At 39.5% G+C, this 13,852-nt stretch overlaps 1 protein-coding gene across 3 annotated transcripts in view; it reads right to left on the minus strand.

Moving 5' to 3' along the window:
• The window catches only part of LOC137187451 (discs large homolog 1-like protein), a 118,025-nt gene that overhangs the window by 14,974 nt on the left and 89,199 nt on the right, over positions 1-13,852 (minus strand). For all 3 annotated transcript variants that reach the window (XM_067596334.1, XM_067596332.1, XM_067596333.1), the window contains 2 exons: positions 8,592-8,706; positions 880-1,062 (listed from right to left, as the gene is read on the minus strand). In XM_067596334.1, the coding sequence (XP_067452435.1) occupies positions 880-1,062; positions 8,592-8,706 (298 nt within the window). The remainder of the gene's footprint in view (positions 1-879; positions 1,063-8,591; positions 8,707-13,852) is intronic.

Raw genomic sequence — 13,852 nt, forward strand, 5'->3', positions numbered from 1 at the left:
ACCGCAGCGTTACGATGTAAACAGAAAAAAAAAACGAATGCAAGCAGAGGCATGTCATCGACTCATTTCATCCATCTGCACTGCTCTCGTGTTTTGAGAATATAGCGAGCAATAAACAAGCTTTGCCCGTGGTGCTGTCACGTCTACATAAGAAAAACTCAAAAGAAGGAAGAGCAGATGAGTATGGACACGTCGCAGCCGGGGAAAAGAGAGCTGTTGATTTTGCAACATGAGTTTGAGGTAAATATGTTTTTAGCAGTCACTTTGTGCTCCCAGTGGATTCTGAATAATTTCCTGTCATATCCTGATAGGTTGTTTTGTAGGCATGAGTTGCTGAAGCAGTCACATTGTAAGAATGTGGTTCTAAATTTCTGACACTGTTAGAATTAGACACAGTTTGCGTTGCCGAAGCTTTAAATCGTCTGTCGGTGTACTGCTGTTTTTGATTGATTTCACCACATTTATGTCATGGCTGCCAACTTTGTCTGGAACAATCTAAAATCACAAAGTATATAGGAGCCTTTGGTCAGATCGAGTAGAATAGGTTGAGCTGTCAGAACTGTGTTTTATAGATTGAGATTTTTAGAGGTTTTACTTTTTTCTCTCTGGTTGATAGTCACCTCTGACCACACCCAACAGTGATGTCACAGGGTCCTGCAGTACACCTGTACATCACTGCAACTAGGTGAGACGTTGAACCACCGGAGGCCAGCAAAAACAAGATATTCAGGGGGTGTCATGTTACTCTTTTAAAACAGTTTGCATGAAAATGCCACAGATTGTTACTTAAAGTTATGCCTCCAAGAGTCATCAGCACACATGGCGATTCAAAAAAAGAAAAACATTTTGTTTAAGAAATAAGAATCAATAAACTCTGACCTCCTGCGGCTGGGGATGACCCCGACTTCGGGGCAGTTTGGGGGTGGGGGGCTGAGGTGACGTGCTGGCCACCACTCCTCTTCGCCAGCACTGCTCACGTGGAGGATATCCCCGAAGTGAAATGGCAGAGCCTGATTGGGCGCGCTCAGATCTGACGCACTCCCATCGTAGTCGAACAACGCTCTGCAGACAGAGAGACAAATAATTACACAGTAAGAAATGTTTGAATATTCACCATACATTTCACATTAATTCCAAATAAGAAATAGAGAACAAACTTTTGTTATGACATCTTTCACATTTCTCACAACTGTTGACAACAACTCAACACTTATAATAAACAGTTTGAGATTAAATAACCTGACAAAACAAGACAGAGAGGCAAACAGAGAGCTGTCGTAGTAAGTAAGAGCCGAAACAGCTGAGGACTGTTTTCCTGCACTATTAATTCATGACCTTGTCTGTGTGTGTATATGCCTTTCTGTGTGTGTCTGCAATTATACACATCTTTGTGTGTGTGTGTGTCAGTCTGTTTGTGCACATTTATACGTTTCTGTGTATGTTGTGAGTCTGAGTGCGTGTGTGTGTGTCGGAACGGTGATCTGTCTCTGTGACCACAGAGTTCCAAACCTGTCCAGAGGGAAAAGGGAAAGGGAAAGTAGGCCAGCAATGTGTGTGTGTGTGTGTGTGTGTCTGTGTGTGTGCGTGTGTGTGCAAAGGAACTAGAGCTGAAATAACAGGCATCCCCTAAAGTCCCCACTGCCTTCATCAATAAAACAGAACAGGGACAGAGAAGGAGAAATCTAGAGAGAAAGAGAGAGAGCCAGACATCCGTAAAAAAAAAAAAAAAAACAACAAAAAAAACACCACCTTATGTTTTAATGATGTTAGATAAAAGTAAGATTTCCACATAGCACATTACAGTCAAAGTTGGCTGCAAAAACAATCTGTCTGTCTCCACTGGACTGGATTCATACAAGCTGCTGTCAATGACTAACTCTGTAATTAAGGGTACAGATGTCTAATAGAAATATGATCTTATGACCAGAAGGTCAATAGTTCAGATAATGTTTTGATGCAGCTGTGAAGGAACTTGACCTTTGCTAACTGCTGCAGTGACGCTACTCCATGATCAACAGTACAGTAGAGGACTGTGATCATCAGATCGGAGGAAACTGAGTTTTGTTTTAATCTACAGTTGTGGTGTTTTTTTATATATTATATACAAAAATAGCAACTTAATGAGATATTTAGAGATGTTTCTCTATTGTCATAAAGTGAACAATTTGAATGATGGCTTAAATAGTAAAGATAGCATGTTAAAGGTCCCAGAAGGAAATATTATATTAAAACCCAGTATGTATGTACTACATTAAAGCAGATGTATAAACTGTGCGTAGTCATACTGTGTAATTCTCTAAGGAATCCTTTCAAATGTTTTTCAACTATTATTCAATTTAAGAAAATGTATAGAGACCATATATTTGGACAATGTATAATATATAAATTTCCCTGAGGGGATCAATAAAGTTTTTCTGACTCTGAATATGAACTAAATGGATAATGTTTTTGTTTAGTCTTCCATCTTTGGTCGTGTATGAGTGTTTTGATGTGTGCAAATCTGTCTTAAATGCCATTTATGTTGTTATTATATATTATATAAATGCAACCCTGCATTTATATTAGTGAGTTTACATAACACGCAGTGAAGGGAAGCTGCCAGATTTGAGTGTAAAAGTAACCTTCTTTTCATTCATAATATTATTATTGCATACAGTTGATACTTATAGAAAAAAAAATAGAATAAAAATAAACATGTGCACTATTATTTGAAGAGCTCCGTACACCCCGAATTGGTTTTTTTTGCAGCTGCCAGGTTACACTGATGGATGGTGTGTAGTATTATTAAGGCCACAGCTGCAGTATGTAAGTGTAACTCTAAATCAATTACCTGTTCTCAGTGTTACAGTTGTTTTAATTCCTATGTGGGAACCTCTGAAATCTAATTACACGAGTCAAGGAACATATTAATTACCGCAGTGTGTAACAGGAATATGTGGTCTCATTTTACACTGCCCTTTTCCCAGTGAGCGCTGTCGGAATTTTAAACATTAAATAAGAAGTTAGTGTTGGTTTTTGCAGAGCCAGCAGCTTATTTTCCAAACTGTATTGCAGTTTAACTTTGCACTCAATACTCATATAGTATTACTGCGTATGATCATGCAACACTTTCTATCCCGAAATCCTTGATTCAGATGAGGAAAAAAACTTACATGGATGCAATAAATGGACATATGTATTATACAGGCTTAGTAGTAATTTGATAGATGTTCTTTATCAATACTGTATGTCTAACATTTGCTAATACCATATAAATGAACAGTCAGCTCTATCAGAGTGCTCCAAATAGCCCTAAAGCAATCTGAAACCAAAATATTCTGTTTCAAGAAGCCAAGGTCATAAAGCATTTACTTAAAATGCTTCAAAATTGATATCTACACCATAAATCAGTACAGCAGAGAGAAGTATCATTTTTTTGTGCCCAGTGAAACACAACCTTCAGCTCTCAAACCTCAATCTAGAATTAATGCATCAATTATTTGTTAAAAATCCTTTGATCAGATTCTCAAAGTCCTGGACATTAGCAGACTGACTATCAAGTCTCTTATAAACCTTTTTACCTCTAATGCTTGGATAGCAGAAAAGTCCAAATATGTTAGAGGAATATATAAATTAAAAATTAAAATAGAAATATTTTGAAAAATATACTCTATAGTTTATAAGGGAATGTGACTTTATCTTCTTATTCTTTCCTTGCCTATGCAGGTACCGTAGATATTTGTGTTAGCAGTGAAATATACAATTACAATGCAGAGCTATCAGGCCATTCGGTGTGTTTAAAATAGTGGAGTGGATGTAAAACGAGGAGAGAGAAGGACGATGACTCGATAGAAGAACAGAGAAGAGCACAAACACACACACCTTCCACACACAGGACAGTCGTACATGTTACCTCGCCTCAGCGAGATTTCCTCTGAGGAAAGGTTATTCCGTCTCTTACAAATTATGCATATGGTAAAAAAAAAAAAAAAAAAATCCTACCATGCACACATGCATGCATGACCACACACATACAGCAGCCCAGAGCACCAGACACCGCGATCTATCATGCCACCATCCACCTCAGCTCGACCAATCAGCTGCCAGTCCGAGCCTTCCTCCTTAATATTTTTATGCTGATTGATCACTTATGGGTGGTAACCAGATACAGGTACCTCACATATGACAGTGATTTATCATGTGGCTTGTTGGGGGGGGGGGGGGGGGGGGGGGGTTACTACATTATTTTACATAACCTTGAAATGATCATGGCCTGATTTTGACTGTAGACTCGGAGGAATGTTGTCATTAAGATTCAGCACGTAAACTGCTTAACTTACAGAGGGTGTCATGATAATTATCTGATATATGCATATTTCCTTGTTAAATCTATCATGATACGGTACAGTCATGTACAGAGAGCTCAGTTTTATCAAATATTTGTTAAGGGGTTTCAGAGTTATATCTCTAAAGCGCTTGGAGCTTTTCTCTTGGTTTTGGTTTGACGTTTTGTTTTGTTCTGAATGAAGGCAAAACTGCCTTTATGTACGCTATTTTTCTATGAAACTCTATGCAAAAGCTCAATATTAAGCTTTAATATTTTATGTGAGACACTCAATAAGGAGCAGTTTTGTTTTGGTCTTTGAACCTGCTGTTTTGCTGTTGGACTAAAGCAGTTACACAGAAAAAAAAATCATAGCTCTTCTTCTGACATTGATTGTGTTTTGCTTTCATTTTATTGCTGTAAAATATTTGTCTGTAACTGTTTGTTCTCTCCAGCCAGGTCCTCTTTGAAAAAATATAGTGCAACAACTTGAAATTGCTGTTGCCCTCAACGGTGAAGAGGCTCCCCGGCACATAATGAACATTTTTGTTTCGTTGTGTTTCGTTCCACATACTAAGCCTTTTTGTTTAGAGAAAAACTGCAAAGAGGAAAGTGGATATTGTGTTTATATAGCACAATTTCATCAAAATGCAGTTCAATGTGCTTTTCATAACAATAAAATAATCACATAAAGTGGTGGTGGACATTGTGACGCAGACTTCTTCTAATTTAATCAAATGAGCAGTGGACAAGCCATTTCTCTTCATTTTTAGCGGGAAAAAAACAAATAAAAAATAGTGGGTGCTCACTGAATTTATGCTAATGATAATCATGCCTATGGGTGACTGCTTAAAAATTTAACAAGGGTGACGGCAAGCAGCTGCAATGTCATGTTTCCCTGTGTTTTCCTATTGAATCTGCTATTCGCTAAGGAGATCACACACTATACGACACACTATAAGAAATGAAATGGAATTTAATATCAACTAGAATCATATTTCAGTAGACTATGAAAAAAAACAGACAAACAGAAAACAGCAACTATGAGTCAGACATTCGGGCTGTTTCTCAGTCAGTCAGATAAACCAGATGACCAGTCAGTGTGATAAATCTCTGACACTTGTTGGACTACATTTCCCAGATGGCTGAATGTGACCTCTGGCCTCTAGCTCCCTGACCAGACACAACCTCAGCCCTGCTCTCTGTGTGAGTCAGCGTGCGTGTGTGTGTGAGAGAGAGAGTGTGTGTAGTTCAAGGTGACTCTGTCCCAGCTGCTGCTGCTTTCTCCTTCCAGGCCACTTGCACATAGTTCAGGTCAGATGTTCCTTTCATGCAGAGTACATGTCAGCTGTACTTAAATCTGAGTTTTGAAGTATTTTATGTGATTTTTTTTGTCATCAGACATAAAAACAAACATGGGAGGAAGTGAAGTGTGATATGTTTTGCTGCTCATTTCTTTGCTTCGCATCTTTCTTCAAATTTCACCAAACTTTACCACTCTTGAGAAAAACCACTATCATAAATCTGCTGTTTACTGGGCAGTATCTACATAGTTGATACATGAAAAAGGAATAAGAAAAATGTGAACGTGAAACCATCTAACTATAAAGCAAGGAATCTCTCTCTGTCTGTCTGTTTCTGTATGTATGTTTGTCCTCTGCATATCTTGAAAACCATTCATCTGATATACTTCACACCTGGCGTTTGTATTGCTTGGGACTCAAGGAAGTGCAGTGTCAAATGTGAAGTTGTTTGGATAAGCAGTTCTTGAGAAATATACAAAAATACCTCATAAACACTGTTGATTTGCTTCTTCTGCCTGTGGAGTCAACGAGTGGAAATACGGACAGCGCCACTCTGCCATTGCAAACCACATTGTGGTCAAAGGTGGGATTACATCCGTAGTGTTAATGACTTGAAAAAGAAGACTTAAGCTCTACTGTTGAACTGTCTACTGTGAATGAAAGTTGGCATGTACATTCAAGACTTACTGCAGGATGTCTCAGACATGTTTTGAACGGGCACTGCAGTCCATCTAACTAAAAAGCAAGGAATCTGTCTATCTGTATGTATGTGTGTCCTTTGCATATCTCAAGAACCATTCATCCAACCAACTTCACTTAGCAGGTGCTGGGGACCCAAAGACATGCAATGTTGAATTTTGGTGCAATTTGGACATGTGACACATTTACCATTAATAAACTTTGAATATACCCGTGTCTGAGTGCAGCGGGGGCTGTTTGATATAAACACCATCACATCACAGCGGGGTGGGGCCTCTGGGCTCTGACTCGACTTCACACTTGGTGGGTGTACTGCTGACGACCCAAGGAAGTGCATTGTTGAGCGTGAAGTTGTTTGGACTTGCGACAGTTTTAATAAACTTTTTGTGCAGTGGGGGCTGTTTGATATAAACACCATCACATCACAGCGGGGTGGGGCTTCTGGGCCCTGACTTGCTGAGTGGGACAAAGGCACACGAACCACTCAGTTAAACTGCCCGAGAGAGACGAACGAGCATACACAGGAGAAAAAACAGACAAACAGGCGGAGGCAGTAAAACTAGCTAACAGGAGTGCAGACACGTTCGATTTGCAACAAAATCCACCAATGGAAGGCTGTAAACTGCTTCTACAGTTCAACCTCAGTTTAGTCCCACTGGTGAAGTTTCTGTCTAGATTTAAACCATTTAGTTTATTAATTAATTATTGTTTTAATTCATACGTTTGTCAATTGATACATATATATGCGGTTCTTGAGAAATAATAAGCAATCGTCCTGTTCCGAACAGGTACACTGTGAATGGGCACTGCACTGGTGAAAGGAAACAAGAAAAATGTTAATGTGAGACCATATCCTGAATTTGAATCTTTAAAGGTGCAGTGTGAAGGATTTAGTGGCATCTAGCGGTGAGGCTGCAGATTGCAACCAACTGAATATCCCTCCCCCTCCCCTTTCAAACATGTAGGAGAAGCTATGGTGGCTGCAAAACTCGCAAAAAATGTGAAAGGCCCTCTCTAGAGCCAGTATTTGGTTTGTCCATTCTGGGCTACTGTAGAAACATGGCAGTGAAACATGGCAGGCTCCGTAGAAGAAGACCTGCTCCCTACGTAGATGTAAAGGGCTCATTCTAAGGTAACAAAAACACAACAATTCTTATTTTCTGGTGATTCTACACTAATTAAAACATACTGAATATTATATTGCATTTCTGCCAATAGGTCCCCCTAAATCTTACACACTGGTCCTTTAACACCTTTATATGCTCATTTACTTCTCTTCTGTGCACAAACCCTAAAATGAAGACACAAATGAAAATGGTTCCTGTTCTTGAATCGTTCAGATTACAGCCGTGACCCTGCTGTCTTCTGAAAGTCTTTGGAGTTTACTGATATAATTGTATGAATTATTAATTATTAGACATGGTAAAATTCAAGATTGTAAGATTTTTAAACTGTTCTGTTTTGTATGTAGTCTTGTTACAAAATAAGCAACTCTTGTCTCAGTGATCGGGGAATCTTAATGTGATTTACATGGAAAAATCATGAGGCTTTGTGCTTTCAAATGACCAAGTATCAAAGTTCAGTTAGTTCAGTTTATCATTTGAGGAAAAGTATCAATTTTTTAATCTAATAGTGAAATACACATCTATAAAATGGTTAAGACTTTTTAATTAAAAACAAACAAACAACAACCTGTTTTGAAATCATTGTCAGCTGTAGCTTAACTGATAAAACTTAATAACATGTTATTTTTGTCCTTGAAGACAAAACAATGGATTCATTAGTGTTACCGTTAGAGCTGCCTGTGTTTGTTCTCCACGTTATTGATCCTCCAAGAGATCCAGTGTGACTAATCTGGACTCAGCGACCTATTGTTTAATCAATATCTAAAAATGTGATTCTTTTGAAGAAAGGATCTTGAAAGTGTAGTTTTGTTAGGACTGAAACTGCTTCTGGGCTCTGCAGAGGAACCTAAGGAGAGACGGGGTGATTCAGAGAAGACTAAACGACGAGGACAGGCAAGGACAAGAACAACAGAAGGACAGAGAGAGAGAGAGAGAGGAAGTTGACAGGCGATGGATGTGTTTGTGTGTGAGTGTGAGACAGTATTTGCCAGACAATCTAATTGTGATTTCAGATGTGATAACCCCTCTTTCAACCTCTCACACACACACAAAACGTTGAGGAGACAGCTGAGATAAGACCTTATGATAGTTGTGTCACACTGAAGGACACTAGACAATCAGTCACCTCTGTCTATTGTGTATGTGTGTATTGCGGGTTACCTGACGTAAAGTGTGCGTTTCTGTGTGGAGCGGAGCGACGTGGAGCTGGAACTGACACTGCTGGTCATCATCTGTTCTCTCAGGTCATGGATCTTCGCCTCGAAACGACTGTACTCTACACACACACACACACAGACACACACAAAGAGGACAAATATTGTTAGACCCAGCAGAACTGAGATACATCTTAGCTTCCTTCTTTAGAGCTTTGGAAGAGGCCTGATCATTTACATCTTCGTACGTATTCCCTTTAAAAATAATCCTTACCTCAACTGATTAAATATTCAAAGAATCTCATTTAAAATACTTTTAAAAGCTACCTGTTACTCCACATTAGCAGCAGCTGAGTGACAGCGATTTTTTTACGCTTCAGTCATCTTTGCTCAGTAGTTCAGAAACCACTTTACATGCGGTAGATCAAAGGGAGGAGCAGGTGCATGAACAAACACAGATGCAGGTGATGGAAGTTAATGTACTGTGTCATATGCAATCACATTTCCAAATGAGGTACAAGCGCAACATGTATTAAGACATAATGAAAATTGCACCCAATTTCTTTCACACGCAACATTTACACTCGGGCTGCGACTAACAATTATTATCAATTAATCTGCCGTTTATTTCCTCGATTAATCAATAATCGTTTAGTCTGTGAAATGGCAGAAAATAGTAAAAACATGACCGTATCAATTTCATTGACAAGCACGGAATCATCACGTTTGAAAAGCTGAAAAGCTTTGGCATATTTGCTTAAAAAAATAACTAAAATGATTATTCGATCATCAAAATAGTTGATGATTAATTTTCTGATGATCCACTAATGATGACTACGATCTACAACTGTTGATCTCTCACACACACACACACAGACATACACACACACACACACAGACGTGGAGAGGCAGAAACACATCTCGAACTGTCAACACATTCTCTGGAGCCATAATCTAAAAGTCTGTTTGATCTGAATATGAACTCCTGTTACATCAGACCAGATCCTTATCAATAACATCACAAAAACACACGTACCTACACAACCATGCACATGCAAACAGTCAGTTAGAGACTACTGCGATGACTCAGATACATCACGTCACTAAAAATAAGCATTAACAAATTTCTTCATGTCAATTGGAAGGTTATTTATATCTGTTACATCCTGCAGTGTCCATGGAAATGATGTGTCTCGGCCTCACAATCAGACTGCCGTTTTGTTTCACTTCATTCGTTCACTTTTCTATTGCTATTTTTCACAAATGTAGCTACATTTGCATGCTAACTTTGTAGAAAGATGACGTCCCCACTTGTTATTGGGCAGAACTCCAGTAATATTTTAATTGCTGAACATATCTGAGAGGTCTTAAACCAGGCAGTCAGTGTTTTCGTATTTCCTTCCTTCCTCCACTAACATGCCAACAACTAATTACATTTTTAGGTTTTCAAGTCTATCATTCAATTGAAATTGGATTTCAATCTCTTTCATACAGTTTAACCATGTGAATAACAATGATTTGAAGGTAAGTTTCTTTTTGAGTACTGATATACTAAAGCCATGTGACAGACAAATCTGTCATACATGACAGCTAGACATGTTAGATCAATCTGACTTGAGCTGTCCACATGTGGTGTTGTACGTGGCAAACAAATAGACAAAGTCTGCACTGATCACAAGCGTCATATTATACATGCACACTGATTTCACACAGTGACATCCAAGCAGCTCAGCAGTGGTGTGACACTGCATCATTGGTGCAGTGTTATTTGGCTCATATTTGCTGCTTGGCTGGAATTAAACAGACCTACAAGAAACACACGAGGCTGGAAAGAAAAAGCAAAAATGGCTGCATTTGTTTCCATTCGTTTTCACCCTTGCACACACCAATTATAAAACTGTAATCTGGACATGTGGATTCATTTATTCCTCTTAAACATGCAAATTCACAACAAAAAATTGCTGATGTCTTGTACGCAAATACAACATTTATAAACAGCACTTTAAGTTTAATTGCTAGGAACAACTGTATCCCCATCTCACTTGAACGACAATTAGTAAATTGCGAGAGCGCAACCAGTTGGCCAATCGATGCAAAGTGCAATGATTTGCTCAAACACTCAGCATAGCAGCCCTGTGCTTTAGTATCCTCCTGCTACATGCAGCAACAACACTTTAGTTTCTGACCCATTTTTTTTCTAGTGGCTATAAAAATGTCATTGGGCCTCTTTAATTATAAATGTACATTACTTATGGAAATTCACAAAGTGCAAAAACAAATGACATAATGTCTCCACTGATGGGAAATCGTGGCTTTTGGGATGATGGTCTTCCTTGAGCACAAAAAAGTAAAAAATATTTGCTTTTAACCAACAAGCTGATGTCTGTTTGGCATTAAAATGTGCTATTTTTGATTCAGAGTGGCTGAACAAACAGCAGATGTGTGTTGTAATAAATCTGTACTGACTGTCTTCTAGTCTTAACACCACACAGCTTCCCAGAAACCCCTGAACTAACACACGGATGACAACGCCGCTGGCAATAAGCCTGAAAAAGCCCTTCTGAAGGATGTCCCTGTGTGTGTGTGTGCATGTGTGTGTGTGTGTGTGTGTGTCCCTGAACCATTACTGTGGACTACAGAATCTAATTAACCCTGAGTAATTCAATCATACTCGAGGTACACACGGTCATGCACACACACACACACAAACACACACACACACTCTGGGACCTGCAGTATCTGCTGATGTTTCCTTGCTTTCTCCCTATTTCTGTTTTCCTTTCCTTGTTTCACTCTCTGCATATACACACACTCTGCATACACACACCAGCCTACAATACCAGGATATCATCCCTGATTTCCCCCTGAAGTGTTAAATAATCTGACACATTGATAGTCACAGACACAAACAACTAAATTGCACTGAAACATCTCAAAGCCACACAGACTGACGTGATCTCTCATACTTTTATCTCGAGCTATTTTAAAACAAACACCGATGGATTAGTTGTTAGAGGACAAAAAGGTTCACCTTCATGTGTCCAGGATTTAACTGGTAAACATCACGAACTAGGTTTCAGTGCCAAATACGCATAGAAGCAAAACTTCCTTCAGTTTTCCATCATGAGAGGATAATTAAGGTGACATTTTGCTGAAAATTTCATTTCTTGCTAACCTTAAATATTTTCATCACTGACCTCAGTCTGGCATTTTCAATCTTGGACCGGCATCAGCTCTAATCCAGTATGAAATGATGGATTAACACTTCCTAATTCTGTTTGTTTCACTCCATAGAATGATCACACACACACATCAAAATCATCAGACATCATATGAACTTTCACATCATCAGCATCTCACCGCCTGTGTCAACACACATCGCTTCGATACAGCATTATGGGATTAAGCACGAGAGAGTGAGACCGAGAGAGAGAGAGAGACATTAGAGGGAGGAAGAAAACAAGACAGACTGAAATGAGAGAGGAGAAAAAAAAAGGAGTAAAGAGGAGGAGAGTGACTGACTGAGCTTAGATGTATTGCAGCAAAATCACATCTGATGCAAGGATGTAGTGAATAAAGACAAAAGTTTATCAGACAGTGTTGCAGCATTAGAAACAACAGAAACAGCTTAAAAAGAGATGATGTTGCTGTATCTCTGCTTCTCTTTGTGATCTACGGAACAAAGACAACTAAGATATTATTGTTGTCGAGTCCTGAAGAGAAAGCCAGCAGCTCTGATCGTCCTCTCTTTTAAGACCAAAGCGAATGCTAGTGCTGAAAAGTCTGAGCTGTATTCTTGTTTTTTAAGTCTTAAAAACCAAATGTTATAGCAAAAGTACAGCAGTAATTCACTCTGTTGAAACAATCAGTTGACCGGAAAGAAAAAAAAACCAAAGTGAGACTGTTGATACTAAACCGGTGGTGTTTCTACATCACTGATCATTTCTTTCACTGTTACTCAGAGCACAGACAGCGTAGGAGCCAACATGTCAATGCTGCATCACCGGTCATAAGAGGGGTAACAGGGTGTCAGTGCACCACAGATTCACCAGATCAAACCTGCATTTTTCAGCCCAATATCAGCTTCACCATCATTTCCCAAAATCGCTCCAAGTCCCTGAACTAAAGACAATGTTAAATCCATAAACAGTCGAGCAAGGTTGTTACCAGAGGCAGGATGTTAACAAGTAAATCAGTTCAGGTCTCCCCCAACTCCCTCTCAGCTGTACTCACATGCTGCTGGCAGACAGGCAGGCTCAACGTCCGCGCGATATGATGCCGGTACGGTAGCTTTCAGATCAGTGTCTGTGTGTGTGTGTGTGGCAGTGGAGTTTGCTGTTTAGTGTCCCTGGATGTGAATGAAAGGAAAAAAAAAACACAAGGAGAGCAGATGTGTGTTTGTGTGTGTGTGTGAAAGAGAGAAAGAGTACTGATGGAGAGGATCTAACGCCAGTTCCACGTTGGATCCAGCATGTGAGCGAACTGGAGTGGAAAGATGTGAACGTGTGTGTGTGTGTGTGTGTATGTAAGTGTGTGTAGGTATGCAGTAGTGTGTGGCACAGAGAGAATATGTGTGTAAAATCAGTCCAGTGCTGCTCAGCTGCCACAGAAACAACAGATGCTAACGCTCTCCCTCTACTACACTCCTCTTTTTTCTCTATCTCTCGTTCGCTGGTGCGTTCGGTTGCTCCTCCCCCTCTTTGACAGCAGCTCGCTGTAGGGCGGAGACACACACACACACACACACACACGCACACACACACACACACACTCATGCAAATACACATGCAAACAGACACACACACTGTTTCCTCAGGTCACTCATGCAGGAAGCTGAGTTGATGCCAGGCTCTCCTGCCCTACTTTGGCCCGGGGAATTGGCCTACACACACACACACACACACACACACACACACACACACACACACACACATACACCCACACACACACACACACACACACACACACACACACACACACATGCTCACGTGCGTGGTAAAGCTTGACCAGGCATTTTGAATATTGAGTTTTGGGAAGCTTAATTAACAGCTCAATACGTGGTTTTTAAAATCGATTTTCCAAAAAATGTGTCTGTTTCATATGGAAATAGTAAAAAAAGAAGCTAAAATCCTTCATAAGTATAAGGAATTAAACTCTTCCTGCTCTGCATGATTTATATTTGTCGGCATTTCCAGCTGTCTCTCCTGTTTCTGTCTCAATTTTTTTAAGACTAACTTTCTTCAGTCTGATATCTGGTTCTCTCCTGTC

This window comes from Thunnus thynnus, chromosome 8 (genome assembly GCF_963924715.1).
Source record: "Thunnus thynnus chromosome 8, fThuThy2.1, whole genome shotgun sequence".
Taxonomy (NCBI): domain Eukaryota; kingdom Metazoa; phylum Chordata; class Actinopteri; order Scombriformes; family Scombridae; genus Thunnus; species Thunnus thynnus.